The sequence below is a fragment of the Manis pentadactyla genome, chromosome 13 (assembly GCF_030020395.1).
Source record: "Manis pentadactyla isolate mManPen7 chromosome 13, mManPen7.hap1, whole genome shotgun sequence".
Lineage (NCBI taxonomy): Eukaryota > Metazoa > Chordata > Mammalia > Pholidota > Manidae > Manis > Manis pentadactyla.
The window spans coordinates 101852791-101876459 of NC_080031.1; the positions used below are offsets into that span (position 1 = coordinate 101852791).

The 23669-nt window shown below is 52.2% G+C and overlaps 2 protein-coding genes across 22 annotated transcripts in view; both read left to right on the forward strand.

Moving 5' to 3' along the window:
* LOC130680432 (protocadherin gamma-A8-like) overlaps positions 1-12418 on the forward strand; it is an 84456-nt gene extending 72038 nt beyond the window's left edge. The window contains exon 2 of the mRNA XM_057491003.1: positions 12360-12418. The gene's annotated coding sequence lies outside the window, so the exon portion shown is untranslated. The remainder of the gene's footprint in view (positions 1-12359) is intronic.
* LOC118917576 (protocadherin gamma-C4) overlaps positions 1-23669 on the forward strand; it is a 153041-nt gene that overhangs the window by 125654 nt on the left and 3718 nt on the right. For 18 of the 21 annotated variants that reach the window (XM_036895675.2, XM_036895663.2, XM_036895647.2 and 15 more), the window contains 2 exons: positions 12360-12418; positions 20415-20503. In XM_036895675.2, coding sequence (XP_036751570.2) covers positions 12360-12418; positions 20415-20503 — 148 coding nt within the window. Of the gene's footprint in view, positions 1-2487; positions 5304-6768; positions 9378-12148; positions 12197-12359; positions 12419-20414; positions 20504-23669 lie in introns of those variants that run through there. The other 3 variants (XM_036895565.2, XM_036895556.2, XM_036895748.2) reach the window with 3 other exon arrangements.

Genomic DNA, 23669 nt, shown 5'->3' on the forward strand with positions numbered 1-23669 from the left:
ATATCTCAATAAAGCGGTTTTAAAAATCTACAGGTGGGAGAATCACATACCTGACATTAAAAGATTAAGTCAAGGATATATAGAATTAAGGCTTTATGGTGCTCCAGTTCTAGTAATACAGACTGTATGCCTGTTTGTTTTGGTGTGGACATGCAAATACAAAGGATTGAGACCTATTAGAGAATATTAAAGATATCAGTAAATGGTCAGTTCATGGTTGTAGAAATGACAAACAGATTTAAAAAAACATTTAAAATGTTATAGAAAGAGGCAATATTTCTTTCCAGACAGACCAGGGATTGGAGTGGTGGCATCCTAACATTGCACGTACTAGTTGCTTAGCTTTAGGCAAGTCTCTCAACCTCTCTGCACTCCAGTTTCCTCATCTGTATAATAAAGATAATACCTCCTTTTAAAATCATTGTGAGAGTGAAAAGTAATGCATATAAAATGTCTACTGAATATAAAGTACTCATATGAAGTGCAAATATTCAATAAATATTTGAACTAACCATAACATTAATAATTTACCACTTATTGAGCATCCTATATGCCAGGTACTGTAAAAGATGAACAGACACAGTCCCTGCCATTATGGTACACAGAATACCGTGGGAGACAGACATGCAAAAAGAAAAAAGAAAGGAAAAAGATAATGGAGATCTGCATAGTAGAAGAAGCAATGAGAACAAAAGGAAAGAAACAACTAAGTCAGCCTGGGAAAATAAGGAAGATTTCATAGAGGTGCTGATGCTTGATCAGAGAACTAAAGGTTGAGTAGTTTGTTAAATAGTAAAGGGGAGGGGCCCTTGTAGGAAATTCCATTCAGAGGGATAATGATATTTCATTATTGCTGAACTTTGAAGCATGCTTATAAAACAGACAGTCTTTGCAAGAGATATAAAGTGAAGCAAGTAATCAGGAGTTAGATCTTGAGTTACCTTTAGGCCAGGCCAAGGAGTTTTTATTTTATTCTTTATCCATGATTGATACTGCAGAATTTTGAACTGACATACAGATGATGTCATCAGGGCTTTTTTGTGTGTTTTAGAGAGATTATTCTGGCAGCCATAAGTGAAATGGACCAGGGATATTGGGGCTGGAGACAGAACAACTAGAAGGCTGTTACAATATATGAGAACCACCACAGAGGCAGTATAGGTGGAGGGAGATGACTAAAGTAAAATTGTCAGGACTTGTTGATTGACATGATATAGGGAGTCAGGGAGAGGAATGAGTCAAGGATGACCCTTCCCACCCTTCCCCTGGTCCAGCTGAGGCAGCAGGGTGGATGATGGTGTAATTCACTGACATAAACACCTGGTAAGTCAGGCTGGTTTGCACCTCCACCACTCCCATGAGAGGAGGTTTAGGGGTTTGGTTTGGTTTGAAAAAGATCACAAAAAGCCAGATCCCTCTCAGAGCGTTGGTTGCTGGCCTCACCACAGTCAAAAAGATATTCCTAACAGTCAAGGGTTTGAAAAAAATCTGGGGAGGATAAGAATCCCCCAACTTTTGCTGCTTGGGGTTTTGGCAGCCAGTGGTAACCTAGGTGTGGATTCAGATGAGTTAAGAGATCTCATGTCCAGACCAGGCTGCATTTTTCTCTTTGTGCTCCTGTGTATTTGCTACTCGGATTACAGTTTGTAGGTAATACAGTGTGAAATAAACTGTTTCTGTATTTGTGCAGGGTGGTAGCCAGACTCCTGGGAGGGTCTGGATCAGGGTGGGGTGGAGGGAGAGCAAGTCTCCAGCTCCAAGAGGCCCCCTGGGGCTAAGTGAAAAGCTTGCCCTTTTGAAAAGGTCTCTGTTGGTAATTAACAACATATCAAGCATACCATGGTGTCAAAGAAAGGGGATTTGCAGGCACAGTGCTGTTGTTGGTAGCTGATCTCAACCATTCAAGGAAGCTGTTACATCTGTGAATATTAGCATTCTGCCCAGTAGTGAGATCTAGTCCTAGCGCCTCCCAGACAGACTGATTCTTTACTGGGAATATCCCCCTCTCCCGGCTCCCTCCACCCATTTCATCTCCTTCCATGCTGTCCTTGAAACCAATGAATGGTAATTTAGTATATCACTAGCATGTGTCTGAATAAGAGAGATTCGGTTTCCGCTGCGCCTCTTGTTACAACAAAAACATGTACTGCTGCATAAATCTAATTGGCCACATTAATGTGTAAACCTTTACTGCAAAGAGATGGATATGTTCCTGAATAATCTTCAGAGGGCAGAGTTTTGAGTATATGGCAGTGCTTCTAGTTAGCCGTTGCTCTGATACAATCAGACAGAGGCATCCTAAATCTACTCATTTAGAATATTGGTGGATGACAACACTGGCTTGAACAAAGTGACCCGTCTCAAATGGCTACTCCTCTCTGGGCTGCAGGTTGCTAGGGCTCTGCCTGTCGCTGTTTTCCCCGCCAAAAAAGGGCGGGAGCGGGGGGGAAGTGGTGTGCTAGGGGAAAAAAAACATGCATATATGCTGTCTGCCTCTCCACAGAGGTAATAACCCCTGGAAAGAAATGCCGTTGAGCGGGAGGAATGCGAAAGGATAGGTGTTTTGGGTTTTTTTTTTTCCTCCAATGCTGCGACGCATTAACCCTGCTGCTGTTGGGATGTTCTCTGCTCAGCCTATTGGCTGAGCCCAGGAGCCACTGCCTGCCAATCGGGTGGTGGAAGGCAGACAAATCTACCCCGCCACCAGCATAAACCGCGCGTAACCCTTGCGGCGCCGGCCCAGCCGCGCCAGATCTGGCGCGGGCAAAGGGAGATAGGTGTCTCCAGCTGCTGTGGCTGTTTGGGGCGGGTCGGCTTCATCCGCTTCTCGGGACCAGATAGGGAACTGGCGGGCAGCAGCAATGCTCGGTAAGGTGAGAAGCTGGGCAGAAATCTGCTGGGGGGCTACCCTTTTGTTCCTCTTTTGCCACCTGGATTGTGTTTGTGGGCAGATCCGCTATCCGGTCCCAGAGGAGTCACAAGAAGGGACTTTTGTAGGGAATGTCGCCCAAGATTTCCTGCTGGATGCAGAAAGCCTGTCAGCCCGCAGGCTGCAGGTCGCTGGAGAGGTGAACCAAAGACACTTCCGTGTGGATTTGGACAGCGGAGCCCTGCTCATCAAGAATCCAATCGATCGAGAGGCACTGTGTGGGCTCAGTGCCAGCTGCATCGTGCCCCTGGAGTTCGTAACGGAAGGTCCTTTGGAAATGTACAGAGCGGAGGTCGAAATTGTGGATGTGAATGATCACGCCCCCCGGTTTCCTCGGCAGCAGCTGGACTTGGAAATTGGAGAGGCAGCTCCTCCAGGACAGCGTTTCCCCTTGGAAAAGGCTCAGGATGCAGATGTGGGAAGCAACTCCATCAACAGCTATAGACTAAGCTCCAGCGAACACTTTGCCCTGGACGTCAAGAAGCGCAGCGACGGCAGCCTGGTCCCGGAGCTGCTCCTGGAGAAGCCTTTGGATCGCGAGAAGCAATCAGACTACCGCCTGGTGCTGACTGCCGTGGATGGGGGAAACCCCCCGCGATCTGGCACCGCCGAGCTCCGGGTGTCAGTGCTGGACGTGAACGACAACGCCCCAGCCTTCCAGCAGTCCAGCTACAGGATAAGTGTGCTGGAGAGCGCCCCGGCCGGCATGCTGCTCATCCAGCTCAATGCCTCAGACCCGGACCTGGGTCCCAGCGGTAACGTCACCTTTTCTTTCAGTGGTCACACCCCTGACCGTGTGAGAGACCTCTTTAGCCTGCACCCCACTACTGGAAAGCTTACCCTTCAGGGGCCCCTAGACTTTGAGAGTGAGAATTACTATGAATTTGACGTTCGGGCTCGTGATGGGGGTTCTCCAGCCATGGAGCAACATTGCAGCCTTCGGGTGGATCTCCTGGATGTAAATGATAATGCCCCCCACATCACGGTGACCTCGGAGCTTGGGACCCTCCCAGAGAGTGCAGAACCTGGCACCGTGGTGGCGCTCATCAGTGTGCAGGACCCCGACTCAGGGTCAAATGGAGATGTGAGCCTCCGTATTCCTGACCACTTGCCATTTGCCCTCAAGTCTGCCTTCAGGAACCAGTTCTCCTTGGTGACTGCTGGACTCTTGGACCGAGAGGCCAAATCCAGCTATGACATCATGGTGACTGCTTCGGACGCTGGAAACCCTCCTCTGAGTACCCAGAGGGCTATTTTCCTCAATATTTCAGATGTGAACGATAACCCACCCTCTTTCTTCCAGAGGTCACATGAGGTGTTTGTTCCTGAGAACAATCGCCCAGGGGATCTGCTTTGCTCCCTTGCAGCCTCGGACCCAGACTCTGGCTTGAATGCGCTTATCTCGTACGCTCTCCTAGAGCCCAGAAATCGAGACGTGTCAGCGTCCTCCTTCATCTCTCTGAACCCCCAGACAGGAGCTGTTCACGCTACTCGATCCTTTGACTATGAGCAAACACAGACACTGCAGTTTGAGGTGCAGGCCCGGGATCGGGGCAACCCACCCCTCAGTAGCACTGTGACAGTTCGTCTATTCGTGCTGGACCTCAATGACAATGCCCCGGCTGTGCTCCGCCCTAGGGCACGGCCTGGTTCCTTATGTCCTCAAGCACTGCCTCCATCAGTTGGTGCTGGCCACCTAGTCACAAAGGTGACTGCTGTGGACTTGGATTCAGGTTACAATGCTTGGGTTTCCTATCAGCTCCTGGAGGCCCCAGATCCCAGCCTGTTTGCGGTCTCCCGCTATGCTGGGGAGGTACGGACGGCCGTTCCCATCCCCGCTGACCTTCCACCACAGAAGCTGGTCATTGTGGTCAAGGATAGCGGTAGCCCCCCACTCTCTACCTCCGTTACTCTTCTAGTGTCCTTGGAGGAAGACACTCATCCAGTTGTCCCTGATCTTCGAGAATCTTCAGCTCCGCGGGAAGGAGAATCCCGCCTGACCCTCTACTTGGCTGTATCACTAGTGGCAATTTGCTTTGTCTCCTTTGGCTCATTCGTCGCACTACTCTCTAAATGTCTGCGTGGGGCTGCCTGTGGAGTGACCTGCTTTCCTGCTGGCACCTGCACCTGTCTCACCCGATCTCGAAGGAGGGAGGGGCTTCCTCCTTCCAATGGGATCCTCAGAATCCAGCTAGGGTCAGATGATCCTATCAAGTTTGTTGATGTGGGCGGCCACTCTCATGGCTGTACACCCTTGGCTTCTGCACCTACTCGGAGTGATAGCTTCATGATGGTGAAGTCACCCAGTGCACCTATGGCAGGGGAACCTGTTCGCCCAAGCTGCCCACCCTCTGATCTTCTCTATGGGCTAGAGGTGAGACCTTTGCAGGCTCAGCCAATGCTTGAGGGTTATTCTGATCCAGGCATATGGCTGCGCCATGTCCCAGAGAGCACTGGCCTCTCTGTAAGAGCCCACAGTGATGTCGCCATTTTTGTGAATGGTAACTATGTGGTAGATGCTGTCCTATAGAAGCATTTTGTGAATTGACCAGGGAGTTGTCACAGATGAGTACTTGGGGGAGGCTTATGCCCTTATGTGAGAGTAAGAAATGAAAGTAAGTGATCAAGAGCCAGGGTACTGGGGAAGCATGCTGCCAGAATGTGGGCGCAGAGAAAGGTCTGGTGTACAAGGACAGGATGCGTCAGGCGATCACCTGAATCCAGGTGGCATTCTCTACTCTTCCTGAATAGGGGGCCAGGGTCTGGACTACCTTAACTCTAGGTTACTATTTCCCAATGAGTTGAATGGAACTAATATCTTTGCCCCACAGCATCATGTACTCCCTAGCCCACTGTGAATGCAACTCTCTGCTTGAGACATAGCAGAGAACCCAAAGAGGGGAGAGCCAGGGGAGTAGAGGCACCAAGGTGGAGGCAGAGATCTTTTAGTCCAGGCCTTAGGGACTCCCAGTTAAGTACCCCCTGGCATTTGAGCTGGGGGCAGTAGATTGGGGGCAGGGTAACATTGCCTCTTTGGGAAATAAACCATTAGGTGAAATCACTTAATGCTAGAAAACTGGCTTACAGCTGAGTAATTCATAGAGACAGCCACCCTGGGAATTTTATAGTAGAGTTCTGAACTGGTGAAACCATACCGCCTGGAGGCCAAGGCTAGCTTCTGGGCACCAGCCTGCATGAGCTGGATCAGTCCCAGAAGTGCTGCCCCTACCACAAGCTGTGATGATCATTCCACAGTTCAAGACAAGGATCTCAGAAAAGCTGAATCCTATAGCCATTGTTGACATGAAGATTCCTCCAAGTATTGATGGAGAGTCAGAGCAAGACTCTAAAGGGTCCTAACAGATCTTCTCTCTCACCTTAGCAGCATTTGGCAAGATGGGAGAAGGGGAAACATATGGGCTTTGCCTCCCCCAGAAGGACAAAATTTTGTTAGTTCAAGCAAAGTAGTGGAAACTTCTGAAGTCATGCAGGAAGTTGCTGGGGTAGAACACTGAGAAGTTTTGTACCGCTTTGTCTTCCCTGTTGAGCACCGTCTGAGCCGTCAAACTTTGTTGCCAAGGGGGCTGAATCAACCTGCAGCACAAAATGAGTGGGGAGGTAGGAGGCTTCTGTGACACAGATTTACAGTGCCTGTTCCTAAGGTTTCCAGCACTGAGGAGACTTCCTAATTGGTGGAGAGCAGACAGACTTTTTGGCCAATCAGACTCAGAGGCTAGGTGGGGGATCTGCTCTTCCTGCCCGCCTCTCCTCCCCCAGTTCCCAGCTCCACTCAGATTCAATTCCCCTCCCCCTCTACCCACCCCCGCCTTTTGGTGACTAAGAACTGCTGCAGGCAGACAAACCTCCGAGCAGTTTTTAAGAGGCTGGAAGGAGGCATAAGAGATTTCAGCTGCTACATTCCAAGACCTGGCTCAGCCTTGGGGACAGGACAGCACAGTGTCAGTGTCCAGGAAGGGACTTCTGGGCCATGGGGCCTCAGATACCCTCACAGCTCGCTGGGAAATGGCAAGTGCTATGCATGTTGTCCTTGTGCTGCTGGGGCTGGGTGTCTGGGCAGCTTCGTTACTCAGTGGTGGAGGAGTCTGATCCAGGGACGCTGGTGGGTAATGTTGCTCAGGATCTAGGCTTAAAGGTGACAGATCTTTTGAGCCGCAGACTGCGGTTGGGCTCTGAGGAGAATGGGCACTATTTTTCCCTGAGCTTGATGAGTGGTGCTCTGGCAGTGAGTCAAAAGATTGACCGAGAGAGCCTGTGTGGAACCAGCAGCAGCTGCCTGCTGCCAGTGCAGGTGGTGACTGAACACCCCCTGGAACTAATCCGTGTAGAGGTACAGATCTTGGATCTCAATGACAACTCTCCTAGCTTTGCCACCCCTGAGCGAGAGGTACGCATCTCGGAATCAGCTGCACTTGGGGCACGATTCCCACTGGATAGCGCCCAGGATCCGGACGTGGGCACCAATACCGTAAGCTTCTACACTCTGAGCCCCGGCAGCCACTTTTCTCTGAATGTGAAGACCCTAAAAGATGGGAAGCTGTTCCCAGAACTGGTGCTAGAGCAGCAGCTGGACCGTGAAGCCCAGGCAAGGCATCAGCTGGTGCTGACTGCTGTGGATGGGGGTACCCCAGCTCGCTCAGGGACCAGCCTTATCTCCATCACCGTGCTGGACATCAATGACAATGCTCCAGCCTTCCGGTCCTCAGTTCTACGTGTGGGACTCCCAGAGAATGCACCCGTGGGTACACTACTGCTCCGCCTCAATGCCACTGATCCAGATGAGGGCACCAATGGCCAACTAGACTATTCTTTTGGAGACCATACATCGGAGGCAGTGCAGAATCTCTTTGGCCTAGACGCTAGCAGTGGAGCGATCCATGTGATAGGTCCCATTGACTTTGAGGAGTCAAATTTCTATGAAATTCATGCAAGAGCCCGGGACCAGGGACAGCCAGCCATGGAAGGCCACTGTGTGATTCAAGTGGATGTGCAGGACACCAACGACAATGCCCCGGAAGTACTACTGGCCTCATTGGTCAACCCTGTTCTGGAGAGCACACCAGCGGGCACAGTAGTGGGACTGTTTAATGTGCGGGACCGAGACTCAGGGAGAAATGGTGAAGTGAGCCTTGATATCTCTCCCGACCTGCCATTTCACATTAAGCCTTCTGAGAACCACTACTCACTGCTCACCAGCCAGCCCTTGGACCGGGAGGCCGCCTCCCACTATATCATTGAGCTGCTGGCCACCGATGCAGGCTTCCCTCCCCTGCATGCGCGTCTCACCATCAGGCTCAACATTTCAGATGTGAATGACAACGCACCCTACTTTACCCAGCACCTCTACACAGCTTACATCCCAGAAAACCGGCCTCCGGGCTCCCTTCTCTGCACTGTGGCTGCCTCGGATCCGGACACTGGGGATAATGCCCGCCTCACCTACTCTATTGTAGGGAATCAAATTCAGGGAGCCCCAGCCTCCTCCTTTGTGTATGTCAACCCTGAGGATGGGCGGGTCTTTGCCCAGCGCACCTTTGACTATGAATTGCTGCAGATGCTGCAGATTGTGGTGGGGGTTCGAGACGCTGGCTCCCCCCCATTGCATTCCAATGCATCTCTGCATGTGTTTGTCCTGGATCGGAATGATAATGCCCCAGCTGTGCTGCATCCAAGACCAGGCGAGGAACTCTCAGTCCCCCAGCGTCTGCCTCGCTCTGCTCCTCCTGGCTCCTTGGTCACCAAGGTGACAGCCGTGGATGCTGATGCAGGCCATAATGCATGGCTCTCCTATTCACTATTGCCACAGTCCACAGCCCCAGGGCTATTCCTGGTGTCTGCACACACCGGTGAGGTGCGCACAGCCCGGGCCTTACTGGAGGATGACTCGGACACCCAGCAGGTGGTGGTCCTGGTGAGGGACAATGGTGACCCTTCACTGTCCTCTACAGCCACAGTGCTGCTGGTTCTGGAAGATGAGGACCCAGAGGAAATGCCCCAATCCAGCGATTTCCTCACACACCCTCCTGAGCGTTCAGACCTTACCCTTTACCTCATTGTGGCTCTTGCGGCCATCAGTCTCTTATCCTTAGTCACCTTCACCTTTCTGTCAGCCAGATGCCTTGGGGGGCATGCAGACCGGGCCGGGGGCGGGGGCCAGTGCTGTAGTCGCCAGGACTCCCCCTCCCGGGACTACTATAAGCAGTCCACCCCCAACGTGCAGGTGAGCGCAGACGGCACCCTCAAGTACATGGAGGTGACGCTGCGGCCCGCAGACTCCCAGAGCCACTGCTACAGGACGTGCTTTTCGCCAGCTTCGGACGGCAGTGACTTCACTTTCCTGAGGCCCCTCAGCGTCCAGCAGCCCTCAGCGCTGGCGCTGGAGCCCGACGCCTTCCGGTCGCGCTCTAACACGCTGAGGGAGCCCAGCCAGGTGAGGGGCTCGGCGCCTCCCGGGGCAGCCCCTGCGGGCGGCGATGGAGAAGCAGCCTGTCCACATAAGGGACTTTGAACTTGCATCCACTCCTTTCGGGAGGGCTCCGGAGCTGGTGGCGCTCCACAAGATTGTCGGGGCCTTTGGACTGAGCGGAACCAGAGGTGTGGGGGCGGGGGAGGATGGGGGGCGCTCCGAGCGCCCGGAGGTGGTGGTGATTGTAGGCGAGGGGAGCTAGGGCCCAACTCCCACCCCACACTCAGGACAGGCTGGGGCATGGCTATCTTTCCGGCGATTTCCACGGGGACCACCGGGATGGAGGCAGTCACAGACCCACGCCTGCAGCCAGCCTCCTGGGCCCAAGGCGCCTGCACGCTCCGCTGGCCTTTAGGTTTCCTTCTGCCTTTCTCCCCACTCTCTCCATCCGGGACTTCGCTGCTATTCTCAACCCTCCTTATTGCCACGTCAAACACAAACCCATTTGTAGGCAGGACGTAGGTGTGCACGTGGGTTTCACGCGTGTCCTCCCCGCAGAATACACCCGCAGGACACACAGCGCACGGGCTCGCCACGCCTCACCTGCACACACGCGCACCCCTCGCGCTTGGGCTTCCACGCACAAGCTCGCGGCCAGGTTCACACGCCAGGGCTGTTCTCCAGCCCCTCAGGGCTTCCCAACCCTCCCGCTGCCTGAGCGCAGTGGTGAGGGTCCCAGGTCGTGGCCGCCCAGGGTCCGCGAGGACTCAGGAGCCTCCTCCCACCAGCGTCCCGGCTGGACCGGGTCACCTCGCGGCGGGCCTGTGCCCAGCGGAGGCGCCTGGGTGCTCCAGGCACGCGGCGGGCCGAGCTCTATGACCCGCATCTCGGGACCCGCGGATGACACTGCGCCTCCAGCCCAGAAGTCTCAGGCAGGAGGGCTGAGCTGCCTTGTGGCCCGAGGGGCGGCAGGCCCTGGCTTGGGGCGAGTGAGCAGGTGTCTATGGGACAGCCAGCCTGGGACGTCAGTGGCAGCGCCGGCCCCACGCTCTCCTGGGAAGTGGGGGCCTGGAGCACCTGCGCTCTGCACGCGCAGAGATTGGCTTTGGGGTCTGTTGCTATCGCAATGTGCCCGGTGATCTAGGGCCAGGGCTTTCGGGCAACCGAAGTGTCTGAGATCTTGGCAAGTCCTTCTTGCTTCAGCTGATGGAAAGCCACAGCCTCTGCCAGTTGCGAGAGTTCCCTCATGTATGGAGAACCTATAATATTGAAATGCCCAGGAGATTTTACTCAAGACATATCTATGCCCCACCCTGTCCGTACGGAATCAGAATTATGGTTTGAAGCAACAGCCCCACATAATTCTGGTAGCTGGGAGAGCCTGTCTAGATGCCCCCTCGGAACACCACAACATCTCCTTTGCTCTTCTCAACACTTTTTTTGGATAGGTACTAGCATCTCCGCCTTATAACCGAGTCGTTTCACAGAGGCCGGGTGACTTGCGAAGATTCATAAGATAAGTGATGGAGAAAGATCTCAGGTTTGTCTAACTACCGAATTTGTGCTTGCAATTACCTAGGATTTGTGAAACTGGAGGGCAGGAGGTGCAGTCTGCATATGCTGGGCTGGGGCAAAGGTGGGATTCTTTCTCTTTTAGGGCCTTACATGTGGAGAAAGTCTTCTGGGGCTCCTCGTCCCTGAGCAGCCCTAACTGAACAAACTTGGACCCGCCGTCCTTCTGTGGGTAGTGAGTTTTGCCTGGCAACTCTTCTCCAATCTGTTGTAGTTCCTGCATCTCCATGTGGATTCTGTGCCGAAGAGTACAGGGCCTGAAGTTTACACATCCCGGTGCCCTTCCCCACGGCAGCCCTGGACAGCGCTGGTGACTCCAGCTGGGCCTGGGATGTTAGGTTTCTGGGCTCTGCTTACATCACTGCCACCTGTGAGCTTTAGCGTGCTTCCTTTGGCAGCCCTGGGTCTTCCTTCTTCCCAGCGTAAGCAGAGATGGCCACACCTCCCTGTGTGCTCCTGGGAGTGTGTGAGAATCAATTAGCAGCACACCCTGGACCCAGTGAGGAGACGGCTCTAAGAATGCGCCGTGAGAATGTGTGATGGGGTGACGCACTCTCTGCAAAGGCTGGGGGTGCCTAGGAGTGAGTGGCTGGCCAGAGCCGCACACCTCCGTCCAGGTGGGCGATGGCTACGGGTTGGCCCCTTGGGAGCCCTGGAGACTCGGTTGGCTCTGCCGGGAGGCTGTGGGAGCTTGGCCACTGCTGGCTTCGTCCCAGCAGCTTTCTGCACACCAGACAGAGCAGCCTTGTTCTCTCCTCCTCAGTCACAGCCATGGTCTGGCACAGAGTTCTGGGGGCGAGAGGTGTCCTGGGGCTTGGATGCCCTGCGAAGGCGCAGTCTGGCATGACTCCTAAATTAATAATGTGTTTAGCTGCGGGAAGGGATCCTTGGAGCCCGGGCCCTGGAGGGGGTGCCCCTGTGAATGTGTTGCAGCACAGCCTGGCATGAGAAGGGTTACCCGGGCAGCAGCCATCTTGCTGCAGACGATGCTTTGCTCCCAGCTGAGGAGCCAGATTGGTTCTTTCTAGGTTGGTGGAATTCTCATCCAAAAGCCCCCTCTGCCACTTCTGCGACCTTCCCTGTACGCCTCCCCCCAGGTCTGCAGGAGACACTTTCGACCCTCGAATCGAATCGAGGCTTAGAAGTTCTGTTTCTGCAGGAAGGGGGGAAGGACTCATTTGTTTAGCACAGAAATCTGGGTTTGCTCACTGAGGTCAGATAAATGTTATTTTATCTCCATGTCTCCAGTGCTCAGACCTCTGAGTCCTGAGGTACATTTTGTCTTTGGAGATGAGTCTACCCGATCCCCTCATCTTACCCCATTTTCTCCTCTGTGTCCACGCCCCTCCTCCCCTCCTGGCCCAGCCCTAGGGGCTGGGGTGACATTTGACTTCCTGTGGGTACTCAGCCCCTTCTCCTCTGTTTTCTCCACAGCAAGCTCCGCCCAACACAGACTGGCGTTTCTCTCAGGCCCAGAGACCCGGCACCAGCGGGTAGGTGACTGCCTCTGCGGCCCACCCTCTTCTCTGCGGCATTTTCTCAGTGGTGACGTGGAGGAGATGGGGCGGGGGAGGGCTCGGCATTTGCTACAGATGATTCCTTCCCTCAGTTCCAGATTTCAGGGAGGTTTTGGTGTTCCGGGGGCTGGTACTCAGACCCCAGAAGGAAGAGGCACCTACTCTGGCTATTTTGGAAGCTCACTTCACACACTCATCCCCTCCCTTCTCATCGCGTGAACCTTTTTCTGGTCATAACATGGTGTCTGGGTGGAAAGGAATCTTTTTATACCCTTCTACTGCCTCTGCCCTCCAGCTCTGGGGTGGGCTGGGCGCCCTGCCAACCAGGGGCTCAGGCAGAGCCAGAGCCTCCTCCAGTGCCTGCAGGAGAGAGCGGAGCAGGGCGGGAGATCAGGCAGCCGCGGGGCAGGCTGAGCTGGAGGTGGGGCTGAGCAGGGGGCTGCGGGGGCAGGTCTCCCCAGCCCGGCCCTTCTCCAGGCCTCCCTCTGGCCCCCACTGGTCCCACCCTCTGCCCGCAAGCCTTCCTCTCTGCCACTCTCTTATCTCAGCGTCCTACCCTTAGCCCCCATCTCCGTGTGCGGTCTCTGCCTCCCCTTTTCTCATCTCTGTCTCAGTGTCTGTATTGCTGCATCGCGGTGCCTACCGCTTGGGTCTGGGTGCCTTGATCTGTGCCTCACACAGAGCCTGCCATGGCTAGGTGCTCAATAAATGTGGAATCAATGAGTAATGTGACTCTCAGTCTGTTTCTCCTTTTCTCTCTGTTTCTGCCCCCTGTCTCTGTCCTTGACCTCTTTTCTGTCTCTCCTTCTGTCAACATTTCCTAGTGTCCTCGTGTCTCCACTCTCTTTGTTTCTCAGTCCCTTGCTGTTTCTGCTTCCCCCTCTGTTCTCAGCCTGTCTCTTCCCTTGTCTCTGTCTCCCTTGTCTATCTGTCAGTGCCTGTAATCTGCCTCTTTCTGCCTTGCTGGGTCTCTTTGTTACTTTCTGTCTTTTATCCTGTCTTTTATTCTGTGTCTCTGTCTCTGTCCTGCATTTCTCTGTACTTGAGGGCAAGCAGCACCCACACGCTGCAGCCCCGGGTTGTCCCTCCCCTGCCCCTGTCACGAAGAGCCTCTGATCACGGCTGTCCACCACACGCCCTCCCCTCAGGCTGCCCGGCTGCTCATTTCAGTAGGGTATGAATTCCTGCTGAAGAGGAACTCCCTGCGGCTTGTGAGGAGGGCAACTTCAGCGGAAAGACCTTCAGTTGGTCTGAGGAGACTGTGGTGGCTCCGGAGCCTCCTGTTGGAAGTCAGGAGCTCTAAGGAGTCGAAGGAGCCCAGGAGAGAGGGTGGGGCCTAGCTTGGGGCTTCCTTCGCCCACCTCCTCACTGGTGAGGCACATGCTGCCCACATTTCCCCAGATTCTACAGATGCTGAGCTCTCTCTGCCCCTCAGAACCCGGGAAATCTTGGTGTATAGTGGAGACTCCAACTCCTGGGCCTGTGCAGTCCTGCCACTGGTGTCAGGATCTCTAAGCCCTTCCTAGATGACTTGGACTGTTGCTGCCCCTCTCTTGACCCTAACTGGTTCCTTTCTCTCCACTGGCCTTGCCAGCCATCCCATAGGTCACCATTAGGTCATTCACACATTCATTCTTATATTCATTCATTCAACAAATGTTTGAGCATCTACTATGAGCCAGGCCCTGTGCTAAATGCTGGACTCTAAGAATGAACAATCAGGCATGATCCTTGAACTCACAGACTTCCAGGCTAGCAAGTGAGAACAAATCACACTGAAAAAAAAAAAAGAAAAGAAAAGAAAAGAAAAAAAGCCTAGTTACATATGATAGCAAGTTCTGAAAAGAAGGTAATGTGAGTGTAATGGGGAAGAGAGAGAGTGCCTTTGGAGGAAGTGACATTGGAGCTGAGGTAAGGAGAAGGCTGGGCAATTCGTGTCCCTTTACCCACCCCACCGCAGGCCATATCCTGGCTGTGAAGCAGAACTCACTGTTGGACTTGGGAACACCACTTGTTGCCTCTGATGCACCCTCTGGGTTGAGCGCTTTATTCGTGCCTCAATTCCCTTTCCATCAAATGAGAGATTTGGTCGCCTGAAATATACGCGGAGCTCTTAGGGAGATGGAGAAGGCTCGGGGGTGCTCTGTTCCTTAGCTATCCTGAGGATGAGTCAAACATTTCATCAGTTCCAAAGTGGCCCAGATGAAATAAGAATTAGGGGCCCCATCTAGCAACTACAGCTTTTCTCCTTCATTCATTCAGTGGATAGTTAGTAAGCACCTACCACAGGCCAGGTAGCAGCTTAGGTAGGAGATACAGAATAGACATAATCCCTGCCCTTAAAGAGTTTACAGTGTGTTGAATGAGAGAAATATTAACCAGATAATCACAAAAAAGTGAATGTAGGATTACAGCTGTCCTGAGTACTATGAATAGCAGTACCTGGTAATAAGAGCATAAAATAGGGATTTAAGCTGGTCAGGGAGTGGGAGGACGTCCAGGAAGCAGTGAGATTGTACTGAGATCTGAGGGATGGATGCAAGCCAACCAGCTGCAGAAAGAGGGAAGAGCATTCCAGGTGGAGGGAAGGGCATATGCAAAGGCCTTGTGCTGAGCCCTCTCAGTAGCAACAGAATGTCAGGGATTTTTTTTTCTTTGCTGCCATTCTGATAAGTAAATTGGAGTGAGAGGATGAAGAGGGGAGATTTCTCTTATTCAGTCGAACCCTGGTTCCAGCCCCCCACTGCCTCTCTGTCCTGCCCTGCCCCTACCATCTTGCCTACTGGCACACCAGGTTCAGAGCAGGGCTAGTGTTAAATTCCTCAGTAAACCTGGTTCAAGTTCTAGTCAACAATGGGTCACATTGCCTAGAAAAAGGCAAAAAGACTCATGTTCTGAAGTCCCTGCATGCCAGGTGCTCCTCCTTTCCACCACTATCCCTTCTTAGGTCACCCTTTTGGCTTCTTGACCCCACAGTTGTTGTTTCCAGCTCTGAACCCAGCAAGCCACCTCTCCTTTCTCAGCCAGCAGCCTCGGCCCCACCCTGCAGCTGTTTCCAGCCTCTGCACAGAGGACGGAGTCTCCATTTGACTTCCCCTTGTCCCCACTGTTCTTTGATGACTCCACACTACCCTGTGTCAACTCTGGACTCTCTCCCACTCCCCCTTCTCCAAGAGACACTAATTCCTGCTCTCCCTCAGTTTGGGCAGTCATTCAACAAACAACTAAACAACAACTTATTGTTTCCTGCTTATAAAATAATACCTGCTCATTATAGAAACATAAGAAATAAAGAAAAAAATTAAAAGAAAAAGTACTCTAATATCACAACCCAGGGAACCACCAGACATTTTTTTTAATATGGAAAATTTGAATCTATGCAAAAGTTTAGAGAATGATATAATGAACCACTAGCCAGCTTCAACTATCAACCTCCCTTGTTTCATTTGTCTACACCCCACACCCCTTTAATTATTTTGAAGCATATCTCAGCCATCATATAATTTCATCTGCATTGTCATTTTCCTTAACAATTTTTTAAAACAGTAAGCACTAATAATATTAATAAACTAATAATGTATTAATAATAAATAATATTAATAAACTAATATCATCAAATATCTAGTGTGTATTCACATTTCCCCAATGATATATCTCTCTGTTTCTGTTAATTTGTTTGATTGCTTGTCCAAAGTAAGGTCTACATTTTGTATTTGTTTGAGTATATCACATCTCTTATACTCTTTTAATATTTTTATATGTATATTTCTAAACTTAAATTGCTTACAGAATATCAAGAATTTTTATTCCCAGTCTGATATATTTCTTACCAAATTTTTTAATAGTAATCGAAGTCATACCGTTCATCAGTATTGTAGCTTGTTTTTTCTCTCTGCAGTATATCATGAGAATTTCCCCATGTCAGTAAAAATTTCTTCAGGTCATTTAAGTATTGCATAATAGCCCCTCATATGGACATATAATGTGTATTTTCAAATATTGGCAGGCTTTCGCTACATTAAATATATATATATATATATATATATATATATATATATATATATATATATATATACTTGCATTTATATTATAACAATTAAATCCAGGCTGTTGTCAGAGGTGACTTCCCCAGATTTCTCCTTTTTATGAGCATAATGCAGGGAGCATTTTACTGTAGCCCAGCCTGGGATGGTCCGTCACACACACACCCAGCACAACAGAACACACTCTTTATGCAAGAACTGTATCTATTGTCCCTCCAATCTTAGGGCCTGTCACAGGCACTGGCACACAGCAGGTACCTGCAAAATGATCAGTTAGATAAAATCCGTCTCCTCCACTTTTATTGTTGACTGTTTGCCAAGCCCTGGAAGAGTCCCTGCCCCCCGAGTCCCTGCTGCCAGGGCTCCAGGGTCTCCCTGGTGAAGATCAGCATGTTGTCATGTATAAGGTCATAGGCTCTGGAGTCACATTAGGCCTATTTCAGGTTGCAGCTCTGCCAGTTACCAGCTGTGCGATTTTGGGAAGCCTCTCAACCTCTCTGAGCTTTCATTTGCTGGAAAATAGAAATAATCATATACTTATCTGCAGGTGGTTCTGAGGCTGAAGTAGACAATATATGTATAAATTTAGTCCAGATCTTAAAGAACAGGAAGTCCTCAGTAATTGGTTCCACTCATCTCTTGCCCAGCTTCAAAGAGCTGGCAGCCTGACCCTGAGCTTGGCCCACAGCCTTCAACCATTTCCTAAGAATCCTCCTTACAGGCCAGGCCACTGTGGTCCCAGGCCCACCCTTCCACTCAGTGGGCCCCCAGGGTGCCCTCCTAACCTGGTGTCTGACCTGTCATCTACCTCACAGCCCTGAAGTCTTCTCCCTGCTGCCCCCAACCTGCATTCCTACTCTATCCCCATGTGGCCCTTTGTCTCAGCCCTGCTCCTCAGGCAGACCTGGAGAGAGCTCAGCTGGGCCGCAGGTAAAGACCCTGCGATTGCACAGAGACAGAGGTGGTTGAGGCCCCGCCATTAGGCTCCTGTCCTCCCAAAGGTGCCCCTCGCCTCAGTCCTCTCCCAGGAGCAAGAGAGATCTTTAAATGCTTAAGTCTGGTCTTGACAGGCCCCATTCTGAGCACCTCAGTGGCTTCCCAGAGTTCTCAGGATGAGGCCGGAAGCGCCCGTGCCCACTCTGCCCACCAGCCCTTGACACCCGCCCTCTGTGGCAGCCGCACTGGCTAACCTGGCCCTCGGACTCACCAAGCTCCTCCTGGCCTCAGAGGCTGGGGGCATGCTGCTCCCTCTGCCTGGAAAGCCCTCTCCCTCGGTAGTACACCCTCTCCTAGATAATTTTACCTCCCAATTTTTTACTTTGAAATGTTTTAGACCTGTTAAAAAGTTGAAGGAATGATGGATATCTGAATACTCTTTCTACCTAGATTCATCGATTGTTAATATTTTGCAGTTGTTTTATTTCCCTCTCTCTATATCTACACACACACACACACACACACACACTTTTTCTGAACCATTTGGAAGTTGCAGACCTCATAACATTTGAAATACTTCAGTATATATCTCCTAATAACAATAACATTCTCATACATAACTACAAAAGAATGATCACATTTGAGGAGTTTAACATTAATGTAATAATACACAGTTCACTAGCAGATTTTCCTAAATGTTCCCTAGATGTCCTTTAACCTTTTTGTTTTTCTTAAATCCAAGATTCAATCAAGGAGCATGAACTTGCTTGCCATGTCTTATTAATCTCCTTTAATCTAGAAAAGCCTCCTTACTTTTTTGGGGGGTGGTGGTTGTTTTTTATAACACAGACAGTTTTTCGAGGAGTCCAGGTCAATTGTCTTTTAAAATGTCCCACCATCTGGATTTGCTGGTCGTTTTCTCAGTGAGATCAGGTTGAACAGTCTGGTAAGAATCCTGCATGGGTGGCTTCCCACTGTATCACCTTGGAAACATTTTGTGTTAGGTTGTCTCATTATCGGTGAGGCTCAGTTTGTTCACTTGGTTCAAGTGGTATACCCAGATTCTCCTTTCCAAAGTTATTATTTAAAATTTGTGATTAATAAGGAATCTGTGGGTGATGTTTGAGACCGTGCAACAATATTTCACCCCCTTTTAGTATTTTAGTGTTCACTGATGATCCTTGCCTGAATTCGTTTTTACATCGGTGGTTATGAAGTGATTTTCTATCATTCCTCCTACATTGGCATAGCTGGAATTCTCCTGCAAATCACCTGGATAATTTTCAGACTTAAATCCCCTACCTTTGCGTGGGGAGGCCAGGACTGACTGAGTTCTCTAGCCCTGACTAAGTCAGGACTTCTCTCCAACCCCCTGCTCATTGCCTCCACCGGACTTTCACGACTGCAATTAGGTCATTGTGTAATTATTTAATGTCAGTCTCTGCATAGACCGTGGGCACCACAGAGATGCACTGCTTCAGTCACATTCACAGCAGTAACCCCCGAGCCTCGTCCAGTGTGTTTACACAGTAATTGCTCAACATATATTGGTTGAATAATGTACACAGAATTCTAGCTCTTCCCATTCTCGGGAGGGAGAAATGAGACTCTGGCTTTCCCCTCCAACCCTAACTTCACATTTGCTGTGGCGGGGTGGAGCGCACAGAGCGCTGCCTGCTCTGCTCTGAGCCTCAGCCTGAGTGCACCTAACTGGGGGTGGGGAATCTCAGGTCAGGGGAGAGCGTAAGCAGGGGAAGGCCTCGAACAATCTGAAAGCAGCTCTTTGTGTGCTCACCCACCATGACAAAATGCATGCGTGCACACACACACACACACACACACTCATGCCTTCAAGGCACGCCCTACAGCCCCTCCCCTGGTGTCAAATCCATCTCACTTCACAGTGACCTAACTTCTCCAAGGGCCTTTTCCCATTCATTCATGCAACAAATATTTACTGAGGAACTTCGGTGTGCAGATGGTGCCCAAGGTCACCTAACAGACTCTATGTGTCAGGATGCTTCCCCTCCTCTCAAAAATGGAAATAATTTGACTCTTAAAAACCCCCCAAAAAACATTGAAATAGTCATTGGGAAAAATGCAAGTTGGGTTGGAATTCCTTAGGGTTCGTTTTTAGGTTAGCATTTTAACAATTATGAATCACTGCATGTTTTTCTCAAAACTCAGAGCACCTAAGGGTCCCAGCTAGGTGCTTCCGGAGGCCGCAGGAAGGCACAGCCCAACTGTCAGCCCGGTGGTGAGCAGACAGGCAAACTGCAGCGGCCACAGGCCTAGAGCTGCCAGGGGCGCCTGGCCGAGCCCGGTGGGCTGAGGGGACCCTCTGACAAACTGTATCCACGTTACCCCGGCAGAGGCTGTGAACTGGCGTTCTAGACAACAGTCTCTGCCCAGAAGTTGCTGCAAGAGAGAAGGGCCTCAGAAAAGGTTATGATAGAATGTTGGAACATTCTACAGAATAGGACGCTACAGGCCCTTGGCTTGTATCCTGAGGGTTTAGGAAGCCATTGAAGGGATTGAAGGGATTAGATCTGAGTTTTAGAACCTCTCACTCCCCGCTGCAGGGTCTCTTGGGACCTTTCCCCCGCCCTCTGCTTCTGCCCGCGTCCTCACCCCTTTCTCTTGTGCCTACACCGTCTCTCCTACTTCCCACCTCTGCGGCCCACGGGAAGGGCCTGACACCCCTCCCCGTGGCAGGAAGCCCCCCTTCCTCGAGTGGGGTCAGCTGCAGTTTACCCTGCTCTCCCCCTCTAAGGGCTACGGTGTCCAAGACACTAGAGAGCTGGTTTGGGGGACTGGCAAATGGGGTTCCAGCTTCTGAAGGATTGAATGAACTGCCTTTTTCCTTGCTGAAGGGGAGCAGGTCTTGGGGGTGGGGTTGGGGGTGGGTGCCAGATCTGAGGCCTGAGGGAGGGCAGAAGGGGCGTGAGCCGGGCCAGCCCGGGAGACCTTGTTCACATCCCCTCTCTCCCCAGCTCCCAAAATGGCGATGAAACTGGCACCTGGCCCAACAACCAGTTCGACACGGAGATGCTGCAAGCCATGATCTTGGCCTCCGCCAGCGGTAAGTTGTGCCAGTGTGAGTGTTGGGATGGTAGACTTGGGGTTCTGGGGGCACCCCACTGCCACCAGGCTCTGTGACTGGCCATCAGCCTGCATGGCTTCTCCAGATCTTTAACTGCTCTGAGAGGACCCATACTTCCAGGACATAAAGCCAGGTTAAGGAATAACTGAAGGATCGGGGTCCTGGGATGCCCAGCAGGGAAGGTGTATTGAGGAGAGGTGGGGAGTAGTGGTTCAGAGGCTAGCTGTGGACGGGACAGCACGGTCGGGCCCTAGCTCTGCCGCTTACTGTCTTTGTGAATTTGGTCAGTGGGCTTCACTCGTTAAACCTGTTTCCTCAGCCGAGAAAACGGGGACAGCGCCCTCACAGGGATGTTGTGAGGATTACAGTGGATGAGAGTAAAGCACAAAGGACTGGGCCTGATACAAACAAGCCCTCCGCCCATGGAAGCAGGTGTGCATCCACCCAGCAGAGAGAACACACTCTGGATATGTGAGCCCCTGTCTTCTTGGTTACCCCCACCTCCAGGGCAGGATTTTGGTTTTCCCATGAGGCTAGTGAAGAACTTCACATGCAGTGGAGAATCAGCCAACGGTTAGTTGTCCTTAAAGCATCACAAGGTCCTGAGCAGGGGAAGCAGAATAATATTCTTAGTACTTAAGAGGACAGGCTTTGGAGGCTGGCCAACCTGAGTTCAAACCCTGGCACCCCGCCTCCCACTCAGCCGTGGGTCCTCAGGCAAGTTTCGAAGCCCCTCTGGGCCTCCATTTCACTGACTGCCAAAGGGGTCCAGTAACACCAGATCTCACTGAGGTGCCGTGAGGGCCGGTGCAAGGCCTCAGCGCAGGACTGGCAGAGAGTCAGAGCACAGCACATCGTGGCTAACGTGGATTAGTCAGCATCTTTATTAACGCATAGAAGGCAGAATTAGGATAATGCCTATTAACAACGACCAGGTTCTGGAGCAGCAAATCCTGGGCTTATTTGGGGACTGGCAGAAGACTAAGGCAATGGCCTTTCATAGTGAACTGAGAGACCCGCCCTCCAGCCCATCTGGAGAACCAGGTAAAATCAGAACAATAATCACTATAATCATACCTGTGTGTTATCCTGGGCACACATGAGACACTTCATGGGCCTAACATCAATGAACCTTCTCAGCAGCTCTGCAAGGCAAGTCTGATTATTTACATGACAGCCGAGGGGACCGGGACGTCCCTTGCTCCAAGGCCCTCATTCTGAGCTGCAGGTTGGCAGTTCCAACCGAGCCTGACTCCCAAGGTCGCTTTCTGCTGCCGTGAGCATGTCTGCCTCCCGATCCAGCGTCAGTTTCCCTTTCAGCTCACTGGGTCTAGAGGCTGAACCCCTCCTGCTGCCTTGTACTGTTCTCCCAGATTAGGGTTGCCAGATAAAATGCAGGATGCCCAGTGAAATTTTAACTTCAGTTCAACAAAAAACAATATTTTACCGTAAATAGACTCAAAATGGTAGCATTGGGACATACTGTGTTAAAAAAAAATTGCTCATTGTTTACCTGAAATTCAAATCTAACTGGGTACCCTGCGTTTTTATTTGTTAAATCCAGCAAGCCTCTCCCAGATGTCTGTGAGGCCGAGTGGGACCAGGCCTGTGGTTGGTGAAGGGGCAGAGGAAGCAAGTATCAGGGGCAGCGAGCCTTCTGGGACAGAAGGCTGGGGGCGGGTCCCATCTGGGGACTATAATTTTCTTCAGAGCCCATATATTGAGTGTGAAAGAGGCAGGTGGCTAGGAGATGCCAAATTGGGTTCTGAGGGAGGTCAACAGTCGGGTATATTTAGCTGCTGCGGCCTTGAGCCCTAAAGCCAGGAAGCAGCACTTTTAGCCTAAACCAAGATTTTAGAAACAGACGCGGAAGCAGTATTTATGGCCCCAAACCTCCTGGGTCACCGCAGCCGGCCTCCCTGCCAGGGCCCCGCCCTTCTGGCCCACACAGGGCCTGACCTGAGGGTAGGCCTGGGCCTTGGGGACCGCGCCCTGAGGCTGGAGGTGGCAGGGTCAGGCCCGACTCTCACTTTCACACTCGCTTGGGCCCTGGAGCCAGAGAGGTCCCTGGAGTCCAGCCCAGCCAGGCCTGCGGGGCTGCTGGGGGCGGGTAAGTAAGTGGAAGGATAAGTACACTTGGGAGGCTTTTAAAATAAACATCTTGGGGGAGGTGTGCTCCCAAGGAGGCTGCGGTTTGCAGCTCAGCAGGCCCTGGTCTGGCTGGACCAGGCCTCCCTGGCCGCTCCGGAGTTGCTGCCCCCACCCTGGGCTTCAGTGCGGAGGGCAGGGCAGCGGCAGGGAGGGGAGGTTAGGGGGCCCAGAGCTGAGTTTTCTTGAGGAGAGGCTGGCACAGGAGAGGAGGCCAGCACCCTCCCACCTCTCCTGGCCAGAGGACCCCAGCTTCTTTCTTGGTGCTCTTCAAAGTCTGTCCTTGGACTAAGGGAGGGTCCCGGTGCCTGCCCTGCAGGGGTCTTGCAGGAGTAGGAGGAGGAACTGCCTCTACGGAAGGTCAGAGCCAGCAGTGCAGCTTCTCCCCCTGAGTTTTAGGTGGGGAACTGAAGCCTGAGTTACGCAGGGCCTCGGCTGAGGTCGCACAGAGCTGACCAGGAGGAACTCCGGGGCCGGCCTCTGCCTGTTACTCTGGGCTTCCACATCTTCTCCCTCCTGGTCCAGCCAACTTCACTGCACCCCAGAGGGACCCCCAGCTGGCCCACATCAGGCCTGTGTTTTGGGGGAGATGGCAGGGCTGGCTTGGTCATTTTCTCTTACTCAGGGGGCTCCTCAGCGGTCTTGAGTGCACGTGGGGTGTGGGTGGGCCTGGCTCCCAGTCACCCAGTGAAGCCCTTCCTCTCCGTTCCGCCTCCCCTCTCCCTGTGTCTCCCCACTTCCTTCTCCCGCTCTTCTCTTTGTGGGTGTGTGTCTCTCCCCCTGACCCTGGCACCCCTGAGGTCTCCCCTCTGGCTCCTCAATCACTCCGGAATTCTGGCTCTGAAGCCGGATCTGGGCCCCCCCCACCCCCCATGCCTGGGCTGGAGGGGGAACGCGGGGGAGGCGCCGGGCCGCGTCCAGACCAGCTGCTCCGGAGGTGGTCAGGGAAAGCAGGACAGGCGGTGGGCTGAGAGGGCCGGGGGAGGGGGCTGGCCTG